A 23,912-nucleotide genomic window follows, 5' to 3' on the forward strand; every position below is an offset into this window, starting at 1 on the left:
CATATTTCCATTATTACTGTTATTAATATCATTATTATTATTATTGTTATTATCATTACAAATTTTAATTCTGACGCGATAACGATGTCTGGTTAGATGAAAGAGGGCGCCCTAATCATCCCAGCTGAAACAAATGCAAAAACAAATAAATAGATTAATGGAAGCTCTGGGGACAATAAATCAGTCTTACAGTGTGTCAAAGCTAACACCTGGCAGCTTTCGGTGAGGTTCAATGAAATATAACTCATTACTTAAGGATTGCAGACGAAACATATATTCCAAATATCTACCGATCCGCACTTATAGCACAGAACGGTTAATGTCTCGTGTGTAACGTGGAGCGTAACGCTAAAACGAAATGGGTTATTGCTTTCAGTCGCACTAAAAGTCATCCTATGAAGGAAGCACCGCATTTCGCAAATATGTCTGTACGCTGATTTAAGAAAACAAGGACTCAGTGCTAGTTTAGATTTCTCGTTGCTTCTTGCACACACAATTGCTGCTCTCTGTGTTACAGCTAAATAATGCTCTGCCTATGGCAATTAACCTGGCCACTGGTTATCAAGGTTCACTGGAGGTATGAATTAAACTACGCCTTCAGTCACAACTTTTTCGTGTTTTATTAACTACAAATGCAACAGTTGCATTCTCAACCAATAATAAGTTAGGAAACCTACTCATTCATTACGTAAAATCAAATACACAAACATACAACAACAGCGGAGTGTACAAAGTATCATGCCCCAGTTGTCCTGCATACTATGTGGGGAAAACAGGCAGAAACTTCAAGACCCGTTTTCAAGAACATGTAAATGCTTTCAAGCTCATGAATTTCGGAAAATCAGTCATTGCACAACATATGTTGGAAATGAAACATGTCATCAACAGTCTAGAAAACCATTTGGTAATACTACACAACAAAGCCAATCGTAAAACCCTAAGTCTGTTAGAACAACTGGAATTATACCTCCACAAAATAAAAAAAACCAGAATTATGTTAAATGAACAAGCAGATTTCGCAGGCCATAGTTAGTTCAGTAATTTTGAAGACCTATTCTAAAGTTAATTCTTACATATGTCAATTTTTTAATAGTTATATCTTTAGCACTACGAATAAATTCATCTTTGACAACGCCATGTACAAAAACATCTGTGAAGTGTTTATAAACATGTGTGTGCAAATGTACATTTCGAATGAAGTGACATGTACTAAAGAGACGGAAAAAAGAATGCTTGCCGGTACTAAAACGTTAAAAATGCTTTCCTTGGAAGGTGTAGTAAGTTTATACTGATCATTTTCTACTATTTTGCACATATTATCCGCGTTCGACTTACGAAATTCATAACCCAACATTAAACTTTTTCGTGACAGGAATATGCATTTCACCTCATTCAGGAGAAGAGATAAAACCTGCATTCAAACAAATTACACCTGACGATGGACCCACAGGGTCCGAAATGCATCGTGTAGTTAATAAAACACGAAAAAGTTGTGACTGAAGGCGTTGTTTAATTCATAAACCCAGTGTTTTGAATACAGTCACGTTTTAAGCTGCAAAATATGGATTAAATAAAAAATACAATTCTTTTTATTTTTGCAGAGCCTGATTATGGATGAAACTGGGAAAATCCACAAAGATCCAGCGGAACAAGACAATAGTGAAAAAATGATGGGCGAAAAGTTTCAATGGCAAACGGTGTCCCAGTACTTCCGTTCTGCTGGCGGGCTATGCCTGTTGTTTTCTGTCGCTTCCATGATAGTCATCGCACAAATTATAACCAGCGGTTCTGACTATGTGGTGACGTATTGGTAAGTAAGCGTAAATAATTACATCACATAAATAATTATAAGGTCTTTGACAAATTTTCCTATTTTTTTCACACGCCATATGAACCGGTTTCATTGCGTTCACCCAGAAGTCAGTTTCTGTGAATAGAAAGCGCTGTCCAAATATACCTGTTGTTTAACGTTCTACGATGGAACAGCTCCAAAGAAAATGTTTTACAATGAGCAGAAGAGGCATATTATATTTTTACTCAAACTTCTGTTAATGCCAGAACACTGCACAATGTGTATCTTTACATTACAAAAGAAAAAAAAAACTGAATTTTTCACTACAACGGACAGTAAGGATAACAGAATTAAATTCATTCATAAAATAATTCGACGATTTCGTTGAATAAAATTTCTGTCATCAAGTGTCAAAGAGAAATTAAATTTCGTGAACTTACCAACTAATAATTACTCACTTCATCATTCTGTATGCAAACTTGGCGCCCCAGTTTTGTATAGATTAGGCTTAAATGTTTCGTCGGCGACAAGGTCATTAAAGATGAAGCACAGCATGTAGGGCAAGGATGGGGAAGGAAGTAAGCCTTGTCCTTTCGCTGGAACAATCCAAGCCTTCTTGTTAACCGGTTTCTGGAAATTTAAATTCGGATGTCCAGATTTTTTTATCTGGTAAGAGATAGAAGAGATTGAAGCTGCATTACACAAAACAAATGTTCACTCATATTACTTTTTATTGCATATAGTGACTAAAATCGATGCTTGTAATCCTGTGGGTTTCGTTCGACGCCACAGGAATGCGAAGTGTTATTCGTACATCACATCTCAAAGAATGTTCTGCAAATAGTCATGAAATAACTTCATAATTTGAGTATGGTTATAGTAAACAAAAGAACTGCCTTTAGGCAGAAGCTCAATGAGCGAAAAATGTGACTTTTTCTGTTACACGCTGCTTGCAGTTAAGAGGAGGGAAGAAAATACCAGTCAAAATATTATGATGAAATAACGTATTTATTGAAACCTATTTAAGATACGTGCAGTTCCCGTTGCAAGTCGTTGTCCCATTTCCTTTCCGCTACAAGTACGCTCGAGCCATGAACTTCTTGCACTAGAGTTGCGAGTTACGTTCTGCCCCATGCCTAAGCAGCTGCCAAGGTCACGGACGAAGAGAGTCTGGCACGCGTGATGACTCCTTCGAGAAAATGTGTCACGTAAATTCACGAGATTTGCGGCGATTTGTTCCAAGGAAACACATTTTCGGTGATATATGTGCGGACGCTACGGAGCGGCATTAGGTGTCTGGCTTTTGCGTCCGGACCGAGTCTGGAATGTTCCGTCACACAGCGGACCTTCTTTTACTGGAGAGGCTCTAGGGGGTCGGGTACGGCGGTCAGGGTTCCTCGGCGGAAGCACTATAGATAACTGTTTGTTTGTCAGTAGGTGGGGGAAGGGGGGGGTGAGGTAGGGTGGAGAGCGAGGAACGGCTAGAGGGGTGAGGGGGAGAAGAGCGGGTGGTGAGCGGGGAGGGGCTGGAGGATGGAGGGGGGAGTAGACGCCAACCCACAGTGTATACAAGTCAGGCGCGTGGGAGTGCGTTGTTTTTTCTGTCAGCTCAGGGGAGCTATGCGCCCCACGCTACGAATTGTCACTCGCGCTTGGTCTCTTGTGCTTAGCGTGCGCACGAACTCATCGTGGAGAGCTAGCAAATGCTAGGCGTGCGAATTCGTGACCTGGTACAGGACCATGAAGAAATCGTACATTTTATATTCCTTTACCTGAGAAGCCAGAAGTTCGTGAGTCACCTACAGCTAAAATTCCTGTTCGGTCTCTACAACTAGTAGCGGATAGAAAGAAGCATGCCTAGACGTTGACCACAACATCGAGAACACTTGTTGGACACGACATAAGACAATTTCGCTGGATGCATGACGTGATGAGCATACAAACTACTCAGCGTTAGATGAGTTGCAGATGATCTTTGAAATTTTAGATAGACACAGCCCGACGTCTTCAAATACGGAGCAGTTTCTCTAGTCCCTCCTACCCCGCAACACGGTACAGGCGCCTCAGAATATGATAATGAGGGGCCTGAAGAAAGAAGATGGGCAGCAGCGACCACGAGTACGCAGTAGTCGGTACCAGAGCGAGGGGCAGAGTGGAGCCGGCGACGACTAGTAACAGCGTCCGGTTATCTGCAAGGTAAGTGGAGCAGCCGAGCGAACGCGCTAGATGACGGCAAAGTGATGGCTGCCATGGCACTGAGCAGCTGTAGTTACCCATCCGGCACTTTTTCAGCGACCATCACATTGATTTCAGTGGAAACAAAACTTAACATTGCAGATTTGTCAATTGCTGTTATATCCAGTTTCAGTTTATGTCGACAATGCAGTATGAGATTTTGTTGAAATATGGTAAAAACCAAAGTTGTGAAGTGTCCACGAATTAAGATACACGTCAGAGGCGTCTACACGGCGTGATATGTGTGTCATACTGGTAGAATATCAAACATTTGGAATGACTCTTGATTGTTACTAGTACAAGGCGTTTGTGTTCAGGCGGGGAACGTTACTAGAGGACATGGCGAAGTAAAGCTACCTCTCTTGTGCCTCAGATGCAATACGAGAGTAGTGCAGTATTTAAACAGACAAAAAATTAAGGTATCCATCAGAATTTGCATATAATTTTTTTAGTGACTAGTTTCGAACATTTCTGATCATTCTCAAAGCGTTACCTGCGTTTGTAATGCTTGAATTTACGTTTTTCGTCAGGTTAGTATAAAAAGTATTAGTAGACTCTGTTATGGTTGCCTTGGTACATTGGTACAAAATTCTATATGCATCTTTATATGTTTATACATAAAAATGTGACAGTCAGCAAGGCAACTGTAATAAGTCAAATAACATTTGTTATAATGGTCTGATGTAAAAACAAATGTAGGCTATTATGTACAGTCGAATATTGGAAATTGCAGGTAATGGTTTCAGAATGAATGAAAATGTACGAAACTAGTCACTAATAAAAATATTATATGCAACTCTGATAGAAACCGTAGCTAACAAATTACCAGTATACTTAGTTGCTGATTCTGATACCAAAACAACGTTGCGTTAAGTGAAAATGTTTTATTAAATCAATATAATGTCTGTTTTTCCACATATACCCAGCAACATCTATGCACTTGCCCCATCTTCTTATGACTCTTTTTATTCTCACATCGAAGAACTTTTTCCCTGATCTCGAGACCAGTTTTGTACTTTTTCTTTACCTCTCGTTGCCGTCGCATTCGATGCCAGGCTCAACTTTTTTTTTACATTGGACGAAACAGACAAAAACCCACAGAAACAAGGTCAGGGGGTGTGAGAAAGATGAGATAAGGGCTCCCAACAGACTTTTGTCAATATTTTCTAGCGTTTTTTGCCGCATGAAGTTGGATATTACTTACACGAAATCTTTCAGCATTTTCTCAACTGTAAGCTGACAGTCAGTTTGAATAAGTGAACCAATACGAGATTACATGGACGACGTCGATACTGCTACGGGATTGGTTACTTTTTACAACCACTTTTCGCCTCGTTTGTGAAACTACTGCTGTACTTCTTGCTCGTAAGACAATATGTCTGACGATGGTACACGTTCTGAAAATAACAGTCGCATTACAGAACACTGTTCTTCAAAAGTTTTATGTTTGAGCGGACATACAGTCGTAACTACGACGTTGCACGCTGTGTTTACGCGAATATTAACCGAGATGATCCTCTTCGGAAGGTTGCCAACTAACACAAAATGTCACTTCCTTTCATTAGGCGTTGCCTTCACTATGTAAGTTTGTTTAATTACTGAAGGAACCTCACGTTAAAAGAAGTTAACAGGGACATAATAGAAGAATTAAGAGTGTCTCGCCAACTTGCATCGAAATTCGGTGATGAAATGAATAATAAATAAGGAAGCTAATTTTAGCCTTGCAAAGAATTCTACGAATAAATAGAACGTATTGTTCAATGTGATTTTCTATCCTGTCATATTCACCTACCGAGAGAGGAAAAAATTACTCTGCTCCTCCTTAATGACTATATGTCTCCGTATAACCGAGCCGGGTAGAGCAGTGTTAGCTTACTGGACTCGCATTAGGGAAGACTACGGTTCAAACCCGCATCCGGCCATCCTGATTTAGGTTTTCCGTGATTTTCCTAAATCGCTTAAGGCAAATGCCGGGATGGTTCCTTCAAAAAGGGCACGGCTGCTTTCCTTCTCCTGTCTTCCATAATCCAAGCTCGTGCTCCGTCTCTAATGACCTCGTTGTCGACGCGACCTCTTAACATTAATGACCTCCTCATAAGGCTGCATAATATCATTGCCGCACAGTCTTTCTCAGACACCGGTTCCCTGAGTTTAACAAACAATGTTCCCATAGAACAGTGTCGGCACCCTACCAATGACTCCCATTTAAATTCTCCGAGCATCTCCCTTACTCTATTCTCAAAAACCTGAATACACCCAGTCAAACGTCACTTGTTTCTATAAATTCTACCAGATTATTTATGTCACCGCCACATAATCGGAATCGATAGAGACCCAGTCCAGGTTATCGGCTATTTGCCGATTCTGACTTAATTGAACCTCATTCGCAAACAGTTCACCGATAAATCATTTTCCGTGCTTTCTAAAACGTAACCTATTGCAAACAGTGAATTATTAAAATATATTTGTTAGCTATTTTGTTTTATTTTGCCAAGGTACATGAATAAATAAATTACAATTTCAGTAAACGAGCGAAAATCTTCGCGTTGCACCGAAGTTTTAGTGGAGGTATCCGCTTTAAAAAAATCAATCTGAAAATGTATAGCGTTATGAAATCGACTACATGTAGTAAAAGTAACAATTTTTTAATACAGCTATCAACCAATTTTCCCCTAGAACAATGTCTGCACTCTATTAGAGATTCTCATTTGAATTCTTCGAGCATCTCCCTCGCTCTCTTCTAAAGTATCTTAACACATCCAGTCTAAACGGCTCTAGTTTCTATAAATTCTACCAGATTATCTATGTCAGCGCTACATATTCGGAATCGACAGAAGCCCAATCTAGGAACTGTTATCTGATGATCCTGACTTCATTGAACCCGTTCGGAAACAGTTCAACGATAACTCAGTTTCAGTGCTTTCTAAGACGGATCTGTTGCAAACAGTGGGTTATTACAATTTATTTGTTTTTTTTTTTTTTCGTCTTGCCAGGGTAAACAAAAAAATTCCAGTAAATGAGCGTATATCTCCGTGTTGCACGTAGGTTTTAATGGCTGTACCTGCTTTAATAAAATGAAATCGAAAATACATAGCGTTATGAAACCGACTGCATAGAGTAAAAGTAATTTTTCTATACGACTACCAACCAGTTAATTGTATTGGGTCTGAAATAGTCCAGTGTAATAAATGCATTTATGCTCCTCATAAACGAAAAGCTCATATTCTTTAAAGCAGTCTTTCATGAGCAAATGCCTTAATTGGGCATTACCTTCATGAAAATACTTTTCAGTTCGTGTAAAAGCCGGTAACTGCAATGTGTGTTAAATCTGTTTTCAAAAAGGTAATCACAACCTTAACGTTGTTTCTTCCAGGAAGGCACGTCGACCTTTTTTTCCAGTGTTGCTCTTCATGGTGCTAGTTTAGTCCTTTCTATTAGTGATTACGTTTTGTGATATACAGTGGTCGACCTACAAATGTAAAGTCCACTTTCCTTTACTTCGTCATCTTCAAGAATTATTTGTCTGCACTCAAGAGACGTGCCCCTTCTCTTTTTTTCCTTCCACAGCCATTCATGCCGTAAGTCCTGGATGTCATACAGGTTCTTAACTTAGACCGGTGCACGCATAGACACACCGTACGTATATTTCTTTACTTGATGCATCTGAAATGAGCATTGTCTCTCGACAGAAATTTTTTCACAGAATGTTTATTTTCAATCACTTTTGGCAGCCTACTACAAAGTCCTGACGTTATCATATAGTTGTGCATTTCAGGATGTGGCTCAGGTGGAAATGGGGTCTAAAAAAGAACAAGTGTTAATTTTTCAACTCCGGTCGGCAAACTGCCTCCAGTTTATTGACAAAACATTTACTGATTGACCTAGTCGGGGTACATTATGTGAGTTTAGCGGCCCTAAGGAGCAAACAGATTGAGCCGGGGCTCGAAAAGTGCACGGAGGCAACCGGCCAATGCGTCTAATCTCGTCGGGGGCCTGTCAGTAAAAGAGAGCGGTCCACACGCCTCGTCCGCGCAGCTCGGCGCGGTGGGCGCTCACACGTGATCTCCTGGACCTTTCTGATTGGCTGCTGTAGGAGTTCTGCCTAGGCAAGCGACGCTTCCCTAAGCGTCACCCCGTCAGCAGAAAGGTTGTCTGTTCGTCGAGCTCGTGAATAAGCCGTGGCATAGCGGCACATACTGGAAAAATCTGATGTGTCGCCAACCCAGGGCCCGTGCACGGCTTTGTGAAGGTCCATTGCCATCCATAGCTCAGGCATTTTTTAAAAAATTTCCCTTTTCTCTTATTGAAAATAAAGGACTCCCGTACTCAATCTGTCAGCCCCTGTACATCTCCTTCCCCTTCCGCGGGAGCGAGGTTTTATGGTGAAAATTAGTTGTTGCTCGTTGACAAAAGAAAACAATTTGCTCCCTTGGTCGGGTGTGCTAATATTTGCAAAAATGGGGGTGGGGTGAATCTAAGTTTTACAAAAACATTGGAATGAAGTATTACAGATTCTGTTAGTGATATATACTTGCAACGCTAAACTGGTGTAGCAGAAGTGTAGAGGCTGGCCGAACTGAATCAGCACTGATCTTTTGAAGGTTACAGGCGCCTCTAGAAATGTGTAATTGTTTGTGTTGTCGGCGAACGTTAAACTCGTTGCTACATAGTGGAATCAGTTTCAGAATATAAACTAAAATATGAAGGTAGTAATTGTAACAAATTAGTTAATTCCACAAAATGAAAGTATTCAATTGACAAACATAGTTAACATAAACAGAACATGAAAATAGTAAATAATTAGATATAACACTGAAATTCCTCAAACTGAGAGGTAGTTTCTATGGTCAATAGCTTCAAAATAATAATTGAAGACTTATTGAAACACTAACAACCTAAAAAATTGCTTCATATACAGATAATAGAAAGTTAAAACATGTTCATAATGTAACATGAAAGGCATTTGCTTGTGTGTTGGGACACTGATTGCAGTCGGTTAAACACAATAGAGTTAAAGTTATAACTGTTGGTGGTATATCTTCCACATATAATATAGACAATCATTGAAAAATAAACAGAGTGAGAATCTTTGGGTCAGACGCGGCGCTGTGATAGTGTGGCCCATGTGCCACTGGCGGGGAGCGAGGCAGCACAGGGCGCCGCGCAGCGTTGAATACACCGTCGTTCCCTTAGGTGGGGACGGCGGGATGGGGGGACATGGTGGCAGCTGCTTATTGTGTAGGCAGGTACTGAAACACTCCCCCAGGGATTGTATCAGTAAAGTTTGCAGGGGTGGGCTTCGGTAGCAAATAAACTAAGGTTTCCTACATTCAGTGGTCATCTCTAGCATCTTTACCCAAAATATTAGACCCCAAAAGATAATTACACAACCCCCTGATAACAATGCTAGAACAGTAGCTATCTTTCCCAATAGTTTACATGATTAGATACATTGATACATGATAACAATAATAGTAAATGAACATTAGACAATACAAACTTTATTTCAGTTAAAGAGTGTATTTCACTATGGTAGACCATGCCTGACATTACTCTTGTCGAAATTCACCCTCGGGCTGTGCCTCGGGGACAGTTGGTTGTGTTGACTTAATGTGTTTACAATATCCTTTCTTATACAGGCGCCAGAGAACGGCTCCTGCGACAATCAGGGTTGGAACAGTAAGGGCACTAGGCAGAGTAACCGTATACAATTATTTCTGTGTCCGCCAGGTAGCTATGTGGGCAACAGCTCGATCCAGGGCGATTTGGCCCTTTTCGTGAGATAGTAATTCGTCAATTGACTGAAGTAATCGAGCATCGGACTCGTTGGGTGGCCTGGGTACATTATCGGGTGAGGGTAGTACCACGAATACCTCAGGTAAATAAAGTAAAAGGGGTCCGATGCTCAAATTCTTCACTTGTGTTAGGTGTGCTGACAGTTTGACAGTAGGTGTTATTAAATCACAGGTGGACATGTCGAACAATAATCCACTGTTTTCTAGTGCGAAACGATACGTCCGAGACACGAAAACATGGTCATAGCATATTAAAGCAATTGTAGATGTTTGAGGTACAAAATATAATAAACTATCCCCTACTGGTTTAAACCAAGGCTTACGCAAGGTCGGTAACATACGAGGACAGGGGGGTGGGGGTGTTTCCTCTAAAAACAAGGCCACCTCACAGTCCTTAGTTCCAGTATGAATGGATAAGTTTGAACACAGATAGTAATTAGTGTGAAGGCACTAATGGAGGTCAGTCAGCTGCATGACAGAATGTCTTTGCCGATCTTTGCTAATAGCTAAGATATCATTAGTTTGCCAAGTCACTTGCTTTCGTAGGGCAACCCAAGTAACCGGAAAGGTGTGAAATCGGTAGCATTCAAACTCGCAGTTGGCGCACGTGATGAGTAGAGAAATCTGTGCGCACAGTCCTTGAGTAGTTCGCACAAGATGTACTGTAGCTGCCCCATAATAATGGGGTAGCGAAGATTCCCATACGGGGTAAAGCATTTGGATTGGCAATGCCAGGTGAAACGAAACATTAGCCAGAGTTTGCAGGAACATTTCTGCAGGCATTAACGTAGGGCTAAGCTTATGCATTAGTCCTAGCAGATTAATAGTATGGAAGGTGTTAATATGTAACTGAATGGCATGGGTGTTGTATAGTAAGATCTGTAGCGCTCTCGTTATCTCCAAAGTGTAGGTCACATTAGTTATGGTATGATGTAAAAACTCAAGGTCCCGTTGGATAACATTCCTGAATGTTTCGTACCGGTGTACAAGGTCAATTGCCACGACACGAATTTGCCTAGTAGCAGCTAATAAACTGTCTTCAATATGGGTGAGGCGTAATTGCTGGTGGACCAATACGTCCCGATTTTGGTTAGTAGTAAAAGTTGCTTGGCGAAGGGTTTGGTCCCAGCGGTTAGCGTCAGCATGGTCGGGGGTACCAAAGATAGTTTTGAGTATCGCACCTCCGGCGTTGAATCAGGCTCTCTTAACCCGAGTTAGGGGCACAGTGTCGAAGATGCTTCGTAGTTGTTCTTGAGTGTTTAGCAGTGCTTGTTTTAAATCCCACAGAGTGCGTAAGGTGGAAGTCTGCCCTGATTGTTCAAGTAAAGGTTCAAAGGCCAATAGGCGATTGGTAAGTTGTTGTAAAGCTAGCTCTTCTTCCTTAATGGAGGTTAGTTGTATATCGGCACGTATTACCGCTTGATGGGGGGTATATAGCAAGTTGTTCAAACGTTCAAACATGATGGCTGACGATGACGGATGATTACTAAAGGGTGGGAGACTGACAGCTCCAGTAAAGAATCAATAAAGCACAGCATCTCATGGTGTGATGTCTGGTCTATATTCTCCTGGTAGTTATTCAACAAATCCAATAGATTATGAGTGACACCGCCGAAGAGGCCGATGAAAGGACAGAGTGTAGTAGCGTCCTGCATTCAGAAGAGAGAGAAGGCGTGAGAATATCTCTATGCAACTGTATGTAGTAATGACGACAAAATATATCACAGCAGTGCGTAATAGTGTTTGGTTAATATTTACCGTGCAATGGAGTCGGAGAGTAGTATGTTCCGATGAGGCGGTTGCAACTTCACTGTTAATACTGAACTGGCCAGTAAGTGAGAGGTCACGGGTCTTAATACAATAGCAAGTAGCCAAAAGAGGGTTGTCAGCATTGCTGACAAGTACCTATAGTCAGCGATCACGTGTAGAAGACTGACACGACAATTTCACAATCTGACTGAGTGAATTAGTCAGCGGAATAAGCCCGCGGCTATGTAAGAAGTGTGACTGAAAGGGGATGAGCAGCGCCTACGTGTTATTTGTGTGTGTTTTTGTTTTATATATAGATATTTATGGGTCTTCACCCAGAATATTGGTCCGATATCAATGAGAGTCAATCTGTTGAGGTGGGAGGTTTCTTAGCCGCTAGATGCAGATAAACGGTTAAGCGTGTTGATGGAAGCACTTAACCATGCGATAAAGTACATGACTGCTTGTTCCCTTTACAGAGAAGGATACACACAGGTAGAGAATGGCGGTAATTACATTTTGTAAGTGACAGCAATTTTCAGAAAATTCTGTAGGCCCTTATCTACGGAGTTTTTATTTCCGGGGTGACCGTTCAGATTACTCCAGCTACCCTAGACAACACATTGCGCACTATATTGAAAAGCGTTTTCTGCGCGAACTGTTACAGGTTTTCCCGGTGAGAAGTATTTAACGAATAATTCTCTCCAAATAAAGTGAGTAGATGCAAAAACGATAACCAGATAGAGGGTTTAACCGCCAGAAACGCAAACAAAACAAGTGCAGCTGAACCCTTTTAATACATCTCCTGTAGTAGAGTTTATACTCTCCCTTTCAGGGTGGGGTGAGTATGACTGTGTATGCGTATCATGTGGATGAGGTGTCTGTGAATGTGTGAGGAACGTTGTGCGGGTGTTCATGAAGCGATAACGTGTAGTTCATACACTATGTCTGACAATGTGTGGCTATTCTTCGCTATGGGTTGCCAAAGCGGGATGGGACTTCATCATCATAGAAGCACCAGAGGTAATGAGAGGAAAAACCGATGATAGCGGCCGTGAAAGAGATTCTGGTGTACAAGGTTGCGATTGCCAGATGGGCTGAATAGTAACTAACTTGAAGAAGGATTTGCTACTGCTGTTATTGAGTGGTCGAGATTCGTGGATTAAGCAAACCAGTGCATATTTACGAGGATAACAAAATGTTTCCCGGCATCAGGTAAAAGTAAGGCAGAGCATGGCAGAAAGGATGAAATAGCAATCAATTGCGGAGAGATGGCTACGTGAGAAGCATTGGCAACAACCAAGGACCACATTCGTTGTGATATCAAGGCATTAAGCAATTAACAGCATTACTGAAGTGGTTACTACACCCCGATTGCTTCAGGCAAATTGGGAACAGCAACTTAACAAGATGGGTACTTCGGCTCTTTGCTCCTATGACAACTCGAGATTCGCTGACGTGACTGTTGGAGAAGAAATGTGCCAACACCTGGCATAATACTCGGGTTCTAAGAAGGCAGCGAAATAATGCAGTATGTAATGACTGTAATACAAGAAAAGGCGGATCAACATTGTAATAATGTATAGCATTTTAAAGCTCAGAGTGACTTACTGTGGATAAAGATTCTGAGAGGTGAAGCGTAGCTGAACAGTAAAGTTTACCGGTTACAATACGTACGCGCGTGACTGCGGGAAACCTCACCAGGCCCGGACACCGGAAGGATTAACAGATTGATAGCTCTCTCTTGATTCGGTGGGTGGTGGTGCATGGCCGTTCTTAGCCTGCTAACTAGTCGCGTGACATCCTTCGTGCTGTACTTTTCTTCTTAGAGGGACAGGCGGCTTCTAGCCGCACGAGATTGAGCAATAACAGGTCTGTGATGCCCTTAGATGTTCTGGGCCACACGCGCGCTACACAGAAGGAGTCAGCGTGTCTTCCTAGGCCGAAAGGTCGGGGTAACCCGTTGAATCTCCTTCGTGCTAGGGATTTGGGCTTGCAATTGTTCCCCATGAACGAGGAATTCCCAGTAAGCGCGAGTCATAAGCTCGCGTTGATTACGTCCCTGCCCTTTGCACACACCGCCCGTCTTTACTACGACGTTATGTGATACGCGTGTCTGCTGATCAGACAGCTCGTGCCCGCACGCACACGTGTGTAAGCGCGCTGCACTGCTTCACAGTAGTACGCGCGGGGAATAAAACTTCCCTCTTACACGACCGAGTATTGGCGCACTTAGTTTAGCGAGTTACGCTGAGAGATAATTTATGTCGGCACTAAAAACTGTGTGGTGGCTCTTCCAAGTACGTATCATATCGTTGCTACGACGCAAATTACGCGTCGCACTTGTGTTTAGTGTCATGAAAAGTCACGAGCAGCAAGGAAAAGTGAAAATGCGAACACGATGATTGTATTTTATGTACTTTAAGGGAGGGACAAAGCTCTCCTTGGTAACAACCAAGTAAAGCCCATGGTTACGTCTTTAAAAATTTCCAACGCAGGTTTTATTCTTCGCTTAGCTAGATAGCAGAGACACGATTCTCACTTCACAATAGATCGTCGGAGAATAGCTTAAACATGGACACTGCAACAAGGGAGGAGCGATACCTCGATGAGAAAAATGGCTGGAAAGACGGATAGGTCCGGTATTGTTGGAGTAATTTACAGTACCACTGCATACTCATCAACAAGAGAAGAAAGACAGGATAGATCCGAGGACTCGGCAGTAAGTAAGTAATACAATGGGAGGGCTTCAAAAATTAACTGAAGTCACAGGCGACTGCAGGTATCCACCGATTCGGCAGCACGGATACCAGCATGTCGTGTGTTGTCAGTAGCGTGAAAAAACCGAGCCAACGAAACAGTTGTCCCTCTTACTCGCTGTCCGTTGTGAGTGCGAATCTGTCTCTCGCTGAACTAACCAGTTGTGATTCAGGCTAACTCAGCAGGCGTTCCTTTACCCTTGGCCAATTATTACGTAGCGCTTGGGCCCATTCCTGAGTAGTTTCCATAATTTACTGAGTCCAACCTATCAATCTGACACGACAGTGACTGTGTCAGATAGTTTTCCATCGCTGCGGTGGCAGCGAAACATTCCCACAGACAAACAGGTGTATTAGTTTTTATCGCGGAGCCGCTCCTTGTTACGCAAGGTAGCAGAATGACCGGCATGGCTTAGGTGCTATTTGATTCATAAAGGAAAGATAATAGTAAGTAAATATCCCTTAATACAGTGAGGGGAGGGGGAGGGTTGAGACATGGCCACGTGTTCCCTGCGTATACAAACTGAAGGTATACAACATAAAATGACAAAAAATGCACACATACAACATAATAAATTGACATGAGGCATAATGCAATTAGCAGCACAATAGAATAATACAAAACAATAAAATGAAACACACAGCATAAATTAGCTTATGACTTAGATCAGTGAGCAAGCATTGCAAAGCGAATGGAAGGCAGTATAGTCGTCTCAGGACTAATAGATGTGCAATCTGCCACGAGTTGGCATTAAGACATTTAATTCCGGACGAATTACGTCACTTGAAAGGAGACTGTCATGATCCATGGCTATGAATACTAAGGACATCCATTACTGGGTGTGTGAAAACATTACTTGTAATGCAAGGTGGTGTGATCGGTGCAAAGTGCGTAAATTACGGTAATAGCAAATAGGAACGAGTGGGACTGTGGTGATGTGAGTCAAACGTAATTCATTGAGGTGTTAAATTGTAATAAAATCGTGGCAGTGAAATGATGAGATTCTCTCACTTGTTTTGTACCACCTATAACCCCTGCCACACTCTCTAAATGGTTCTTTCTTTAAATCCACTTACTCTGTTATGGTAAAGTATGCATATTTTATCTATAGTTATGCTATTCCATGCTGAATAACGACGGCTGTGAGGATACGTGAGGGTCTCGTCATTTAATTAGTGACGCGCATGAATGGATTGACGAGATTATCGCTTCCTATCCACTATCTACGGGACCACTGCCAAAGGAACAGACTGGAAAACGTTAGTGAAGAAAGAAAACGCTATTGAGCTTGACTCGAAGTATAGACTTGCATGAGTAATTATGCAGACCAGCTGTCATTAACTCTGCCTCTATTTAGTCAGTAGGTGTGTGTCATGCTCTATCCTCTTTCTATCATGTATCTCCCTAATCCTGGAGACTTACCTGAGCACGTACCGTAGCACCACGGCGACATCTCGACGATCCATGACTTACCTGTGGCGTCTGCTCGGTGAGCCGCTGTTGCGATCAGTAAGGCATAATTTTATAGGTGTGTCTTATGTAAACAGTGAATAATTCTCTGAGTTAGCTTTCTATAATGATCACTTGTATGAAAGCTAATAGTGTTCTATTCTTCATTAGCTAAGGAAAATGATTATCTGCATTGTAGAAGACAGCAAATGTGTATATGTGAGACGTATTTACACTAGTAGTGCAGAACCCGTTTCATGGCGTATCACGGCAGTTGTGTATCCTGTAATTCTCATACGTGCTTGTGGAACGCCATAGGTTGCATTTCAGACAGCATAATAGTGTGAATTAGTTGCAAGGCTGTAGATAAGGTAGGAATAATTTCGTTTACTAGTGTGTTATATGTAATTTGCGTATGGTTAGGTATAAGATACTTCGTGCAGTAGTGTAAGTCATCAACTAGGACGTGTGTGGTTCATTAGATGACGTAACAAATGACAAAATGTGGCGCAGTGATTCATTCGACGTAGTGTGTACTGGTGTGTGGGTGTGCGTGCGGCTGCGTGTCTAACGGAATGCGCTGCTCTGGCGCCTCCAGCAAGGACGCTCTGTCAGGCAGCCGTGCGCTCCTTCGTACGCTTAGTTATGTTTTGTTTTTGTCTGCGATGGCGTGGCCTGTTATTTGTCACTATGTGGGTGAATGACTTAAGTACACTAGTGCTTGACTATGCCGAACTAGTGAAGTTGCGATACTCAATACTTCAACTCTGATTCTGATTCTATTCTTCTTAAAGTAGTGCTCTCTATCGGACGATTCCGAACCCAGCTCCCTTTCGTACATAGCCAGGTTGGATACAGAAATGCACATCGTCGTGGCCGGCTACACTAAGTTATGTATATCCGCCAATTCCTGAATGTGTATGGTGAAGGAGTACGCCCGAAGACGCCCGAGAGCGGCACTACTTCCTTTAACTTGCAACCGCGAATACCAATAGTCTCTTTAACGGTGGAACACAAAATCTTTTAATCCCTGTTTTCCAAGGTGGCGGAAAAATATTATTGGGCGCTATAAGAACTGAGATGCATTACATTAGGAATGATTGTGTCCTCTACCAATTACGTAGTGGTGCCAGTATACGTCAGCGCATAGACAACGATCTTTCTATCGGAACTTTCACTAAATAAGTTACTCTTTCATCACATAGTATTGAAGAAATTGCATTGAATATTCACTTGGTTTGTAACCTGGGAAAAGTTTTCACTAGCTTCTGCTAGGCAATCAATAAAAGTTCCTCTTAAAAGATAGCAATTTGTGTTGTGTACGTCGGCAGACATCATTATGAAAAGGTGTACTTTATTTGAGCATTAGACAAAATGATTTGTGGTTAATAGCTATTGCAGCGGTATTCAAAAGGTAAGTTACCAGTACTGTCGTATGGAGGATGAATGGCATAAATACTACAAGTGTAGTTCCCATAACCAGGTACCATAACACAGATCACTCCTCTTCACAGAACACTTACCTTTCAACGTTCTTTGTCATACTCTCCAGAATTTCAGTGTAGGCATATGGCGCGCTAAACCTTCGGTGCAGCTACCAGCTCTCTTTCATTACAGTGGCACTAGTAGGTGTATTTTGTTACTGATAGTCATACGTACTTTGCATAGGTATGCTGTGTAGATGGACAGTGCAACGTGTGAAAAGAAATATCATTAAAATTGCTGTGTCCTTCCAGGCTAAATGTTAGGTTTGTATGTATTGTGTAATTATTTCTTTCGATAGTAAATGATTCCAAAACCTCACTATTCTCGTCCTGTTACGTTATTGATACATAGATTAAACTCTGGGGTAAACTACATAGTTCAAGCGTGGATTTGTACTCTCAGGGTGGGAAACAGAGAGAGAGAGATGTGGTGTGATATTTACAACGAGGCAGATGAAGCTAGTATGAGAGTGACCCAGCGATTACAAGCATTGGGTCTAATATCCTCTAGTGTGATACACAGGAACTGCAGAAAATGTGGATAGCTGTAGTCGTTCCGTTATCTTAAGCTCTGGAGAATTTAATTACATGGAAGATACAAACAGTGGCTATAACTGATCTAATATCCCAGGATTGAGTTTTAAACTCGTGTTAGTGTAGGATCATGATGGTCTCTTATTATTTGTCACTTACTTTTACCATTCAGGAAGTGGTTAGGAGCCCTTGCGACAACTTATCGTACTATTTGAGCAGATATGTCCTCATCGAATATAATTATACTGCCTTTCCAACCCATACTTCCAGCACTTTGCTTGCTCGCTACTTACTCTACACTTTGCACTTACATATTAGTAAGCTACACTGAAGGCTGCAGCAGCGCATGCAACTGAACAAGTATTACATGAAACTTCAAATGAATATGAGTTAACAGCTACACTTGATACACTACAAAACAAGATACAAACTTAGTCTCTTGACCTCAATGCATAAGGATGCTTGTTCATTTAGTCACTGTAGGTCCTGGCATCGTTGATATACTACTAGGCGATGGATTAGGCAAAACTGTCGGAATGCAAGGTGCTTTTCCATAAAAGGGTTACAGACGATCAAAATGTACTATCACTAACCGATCTGGCAACTGGATTTCAGCATTTACTGGAGAGGTTAAACGAATGATAGGGTATGGTCCCTCATATTGAGGTGTAAACTTCTTTGTTCTTCCTCGTCTTACTGTTGGGTTATGCAACAAAATTGAATCTCCAGGCTTGTAAAGGGCCATTACTGCATTCTTATTACTCCACTGTAATTGTTTTTTGGTGGCTTTGGAATTATTGGTTTGAACTTGTTTCCAAATTGACTTGAAACGGCGAGCTAACCTCTTGACTTCAGTTATGTCCACACCTGGGGGCAATTTGTCTAATTCAAAGGGTGAGTTCATAGGTTTGCCAAAAACTATCTCATAAGGACTATAGCCTGTTGACTCATGGACATGGCTATTATAGGCTGAAGGGAGTATATTGATATAACGGTCCCAATCTGAATGCATTCTGTTTACATAGTAACTTAACATTTTCTTAATTGTCCTGTGGACACGTTCCAGGCGGCCATTTGCCTTTGGATGAAAGGGGGTGGTTTTCCACTTTTTGATTCCTAGAAGCTTGCACATTTGAACGAATAAAGCCGACATAAAGTTCGTCCCTTGGTCTGTTAGAACAGCGTCAGGGCTGCCGAAAGGCAAAAGTAAGTGATTGACAAATTCTCTAGCAACTGTCTCTGCTGTTATATCAGCGAGAGGTACCAAAACAAGGTATCGAGAAAAGTGGTCCATAATGGACAGGATATATTTATTGTTTTGATTGCTTTGTGGAAAAGGACCGACGATATCCAGGGCAATATTCTGGAATGTTCTCGTCGCCTCTGGAAGGCTTTGTAAAGGTATTTTGGTCCTAGGAAGGGGTGCTCTTTGAGCGCAAGGTAAGCAATTTTGAATATACTTTTGAACATCTTTCTTTCTGTTTTTCCACCAATACCATGCAGCTATCCTTGCATTTGTTGTTCTTCGCCCATTATGGAATGCTTGCAAACTATCATGACATTGAGCTATTATTATGGACTGCAATTCCTTAGGAATTACAACTCTATTACCACCCGGAGTCTTTCGGTATAAAATACCATCTTCAGTAATGAAATCTACATTGGTAACATACCTATGACATTCAACATCTCGGCTTTGCGCCACATTCAGTTCCTCAATCAAAACATCATTTGTTTGAACTACCCTTACTTTACAACTCAGGGAGTCAGCATTAGAATGCAGTCTACCAGGTTCATGCTTAACATCGTAGTCATATTCGGCAAGTTTTAAAGCCCATCTAGTTAAACGACTGCTAGGATCTTTCAGATTCAACATACAAGTTAATGTCGCGTGATCTGTTATTACGGTGAACTTTCTACCATACAAATAACATTTAAAATAGTTTACCCCGAACATAAGTGCAAGCAATTGCTTTTCAGTAGTACTATAATTTATTTCAGCCTGATTCATCTGGTGGTAGGCATACCCCACAGCTCTTTCCTCTCCGTTATATTACAGCTACTTCACATTTTTCTGACCACTCTAAAACTGCACCTTTTTTCAACAACTCGGTTAATGGCTTAGCTATGGTGGCATAATCTTTCACAAACTGGCGATAATAATTATATAGGTCAAGCAGTGACTGTAACTCTTTTACATTGGTTGGGGTGGGAAAATCTCTCACAGCCTCAGTCAACCGAGGATCTGGTTTGACACCTTCATCACTAATGACATGTCCCAAGTACTGGACTTGTGGCTGTACAAATAAACATTTTTCTATCTTCAGACTTAAATGGGCACACTGCAAACGTGACAAAACACACCTCAACCTTTCTGCATGTTCTTCAATAGTTCTAGAAAATACAATAATATCGTCTAAATAAACTAAACATGTGGTGGGCTTTAAACCACGTAACAATAAATCAGCAAATCTTTGAAAGGTTGCAGGAGCATTTCTGAGACCAAATGGCATGCGTAAACAAACACTCATACAAACGCGAAGGCGCAATAAAGGCGGCTTTAGGTCTGTCCTTGGGAGCTATAGGAATCTGATGATACCCTAATCGCCTATCTAAAGTGGTGAAATACTTGCAGTTTCCTAATTGATCTAGGGTTTCGTCAATACGAGGCAAAGGATAAGTATCAGGTGTTGTTACTTTATTTACCGCTCTCATATCAACACAGAGCTTATAACTCTTCTCGCCATTAAGTGATTTCTTACGAACCAGAACGATTGGGGACAATCAGGGGCTGGCAGAGGGTTCAATAATCCCTGCTGCTCCTGCTGCTAGCTGCTGTTGAACTGTGTCTTCCACTATTGGTTGTAAATGATAAGGGATCCTATATGCCTTTTCAGATATAGGTCTAGCATCCCCAGTGGGGCCGGCCGGTGTGGCCGTGCGGTTCTAAGCGCTTCAGTTTGGAACCGCGTGAGCGCTACGGTCGCAGGTTCGAATCCTGCCTCGGGCATGGATGTGTGTGATGTCCTTAGGTTAGTTAGGTTTAAGTAGTTCTAAGTTCTGGGGGACTGATGACCACAGATGTTAAGTCCCATAGTGCTCAGAGCCATTTGAACCATTTTCCCCAGTGGGAATCGCGTGCTGTATGAGGTCAGTAGCAGGCAAATATTGCCTTTCCTCAAACAACCACGCAAATTCTTCCAATACGGGCCATATTAGCCTCTGCTCTGCTTTACTCAAATGCTCTAACATTTCATTAAATTGCTTTTGCAAAGAGGGTATCAGGGTACGCACTCTTCTAATAGGGAACTGCTTCCTATTTTCTTAGCTTAATTTATCGCTGAAAAATCATCATCTCCTATTTCCTGACCACTTGCTAAAACTGTTCCACGTGGAATCTCTATCTTTCTCAAACCAAAATTATCGACACATACAGGTACACAAAACGTCGTCCCTTTTCTCTCCACAGCACATAAACCTCTCTTCACATGAACTTGTAACCTGTCCAACACATCGTTTTGACGGAGCGGATCCACCAAAACGATTGAACTAGTAGGCAATGGAGCTTTGATATCAATCCATAGAACCTTGCCTGTCCCACTCTCAGTGGTAACTGGGCGTAACGATTTAATGGGCCATGTACGCGGTTCTGTCGGATCCTGTGAGAGCGGCCGTCCCTCACAGTTTCCTCGCGCGCTTTCGGTCCGAACGCCGCCGAAAAAGTGAGTTTCCTCACCACATCTGACGGTGTGCATCCTATAACCGATTACCCTTTGGTACTCATCGAGGAAATCATTGCCTAGAATGATATCAAAGTCCCTCCTACGTTTCCGTACAACCTCCATATTAAAACCATATGTTTTTTTACTTAACTGAAAACTAACGAAAGATGACCCGGCAGGAATGATCAGTCCCTCACCCAATCCAGCAATGTGATAGCGGGGCAGTTTCAACCTCCGCTTATCGTGATAGGGGACAAAAAACACGCTAATTTGTGCTCCCGTATCTACTAACACTGATTGTTCTACCCCAGAGTTTACCCTCTAGCAAAACATTTGCCACCTCGTCTTTCTGCTGTTTTTTATACATCGGTTTCATTACTATTATTGGGGGCGAGGGTCGGTGGCTGAGCCTGCCCCCCGACCATTTCCCTGTTGGTAACTACCGTGGAACATTTTGCTGCCTTTGTCTGGTTACATTGTTTTGGGGGCATGTGGCATTAGTATGCCCGATCTTGTGGCATCTGCCACAACACGGTGCGCTGCAGCGCGCGGCAGTATGATTAAACTTCCCGCAGCGCTGACATTTTGCATCATTAAGAAACATGCGCCGTGACTCGTTACTTCGCAGTGGGTTAGAAACAAATCTCCCTACTTCCTCACATAGCAGTGCAATACGCACAGCTTCATGCAATGTAGTAGGGGAAGCCATTTTCACTTCTGTCCCGGTTTGCGGGTTAATCCCTCGAATGAACACATCTATAGCCCTTGCTTCTGCTTCGTCTATTAAAACTTCATTACGGGCCTGGCAGTTGCTAAGCACATAAGTGCGACGCGATACCGTGCGGATTCGGTCAGCAAATACTTCTAAATGTTCATTGGTTTTCTGTCGTAAGGTAGACAGCAAATCCCGATAATAACTGACACCTCTCTTATCGGAATAGCGCTCTGCTAACCCTTTAGCCAAGGCTTCAAAAGTGATAGCATCTTGCAGAGCGTCGACTGACTCAACACATGTTCGAACGTCTCCTGCTAGTTTTAGCTTCAGCACACTCAAAAGGAAACTATCAGGCCAGCCGCAAGTCCTACCTACATCTTTGACACACTGCAAAAATGTCGTTACATTTTCGTTAGTTTTACCCGCGAAAGTCGGGATGAAATTTTCGGCAGGGAAACTGCCAACAAGAGTGGACATAGGCGGCACTGGGCTAACTGCAGAGGTGCGACTAGCACTTGCAGCTGCTTGTTCAATTGTAACTTTTTTGTTGCTTTCCGCCGCAAGCGCATTGCACAGCTCTTGCAATTCCATCTTTTGCACAGTTAACTGTCTTATCTGTTCTTTTAACATAGTGACAGGGTCTGCGCCAGGAATTTCGGCAGCAGCTCCTGCTTGCTTATTTGAACAGATGTCAGGCATGTTTACAAAATGACTTCACAAACAATTCAAGGAATTGCTACTAAGATAGCGAGGCCAGGCTACTGCAATTGCTCACGACTTACACTACTTCATTATGCTGGAGGCGGCGACGTTGGCAGCGGCGGCGAAGGCGGCGTAGGCAGACGAAGCGGCAGCCGGGCGTTGGCTGTAGGCTGCGCAGCGACGCTACAGCGGCGGTGAGAAGTGCTGATACAGTGGCATCCGGCAGACTGCGGCTCAGCTGGCGGCGTGATGGTCAACGCACGGCGATGTCGCTGTATCGCGTGCGTTAATGCTGAAATAAAACGGGCCACCAGGGTCGACGCGATGGCAACAGGGACAGCTGCATGCAATAATGCAGTGTCGCATCGGTGCTTCCAGCACCACAAGAAGTTAATTTATTGCATGGCCCCCAGGTCAAAGAAAATGTCCCGGCATCTAGCTGTAATTTCAATACTTGTTAGACCACTTGGTGGGTCAGATCCCACTTCTGACAACAGTTGTGCATGTTAGGATGTGGCTGAGGTGGAAGTGGGGTCTAAAAAAGGACAAGTGTTAATTTTTCAACTCCGGTCGGCAAACTGCCTCCCGTCATTTACTGATTGACCTAGCCAGGATACATTATGCGAGTTTAGCGGCCCTAAGGCGCAAACAGATTGAGCCGGGGCTCGAAAAGTGCACGGAGGCAACTGGCCAATGCGTCTGATCTCGTCGGGGGCCTGTCAATAAAAGAGAGCGATCCACATGCCTCGTCCGCGCAGCTCGGCGCGGTGGGCGCTCACACGTGATCTCCTGGACCTTTCTGATTGGCTGCTGTAGGAGTTCTGCCTAGGCAAGCGACGCTTCCCTAAGCGTCACCTCGTCAACAGAAAGGTTGTTTGTTCGTCGAGCATGTGAACAAGCCGTGGGATAGTGGCATATACTGGAAAAACCTGATGCGTCGCCAACCCAGGACCCATGCACGGCTTTGTGAAGGTC

General features: G+C 42.6%; 1 protein-coding gene across 1 annotated transcript in view; it reads left to right on the plus strand.

Annotated features, from left to right (window-relative positions):
• LOC124590915 (ATP-binding cassette sub-family C member 4-like) overlaps window positions 1-23,912 on the plus strand; it is a 386,521-nt gene that overhangs the window by 210,181 nt on the left and 152,428 nt on the right. The window contains exon 16 of the mRNA XM_047131684.1: window positions 1,602-1,810. Coding sequence (XP_046987640.1) covers window positions 1,602-1,810 — 209 coding nt within the window. The remainder of the gene's footprint in view (window positions 1-1,601; window positions 1,811-23,912) is intronic.

The sequence above is a fragment of the Schistocerca americana genome, chromosome 2 (assembly GCF_021461395.2).
Source record: "Schistocerca americana isolate TAMUIC-IGC-003095 chromosome 2, iqSchAmer2.1, whole genome shotgun sequence".
NCBI lineage: Eukaryota > Metazoa > Arthropoda > Insecta > Orthoptera > Acrididae > Schistocerca > Schistocerca americana.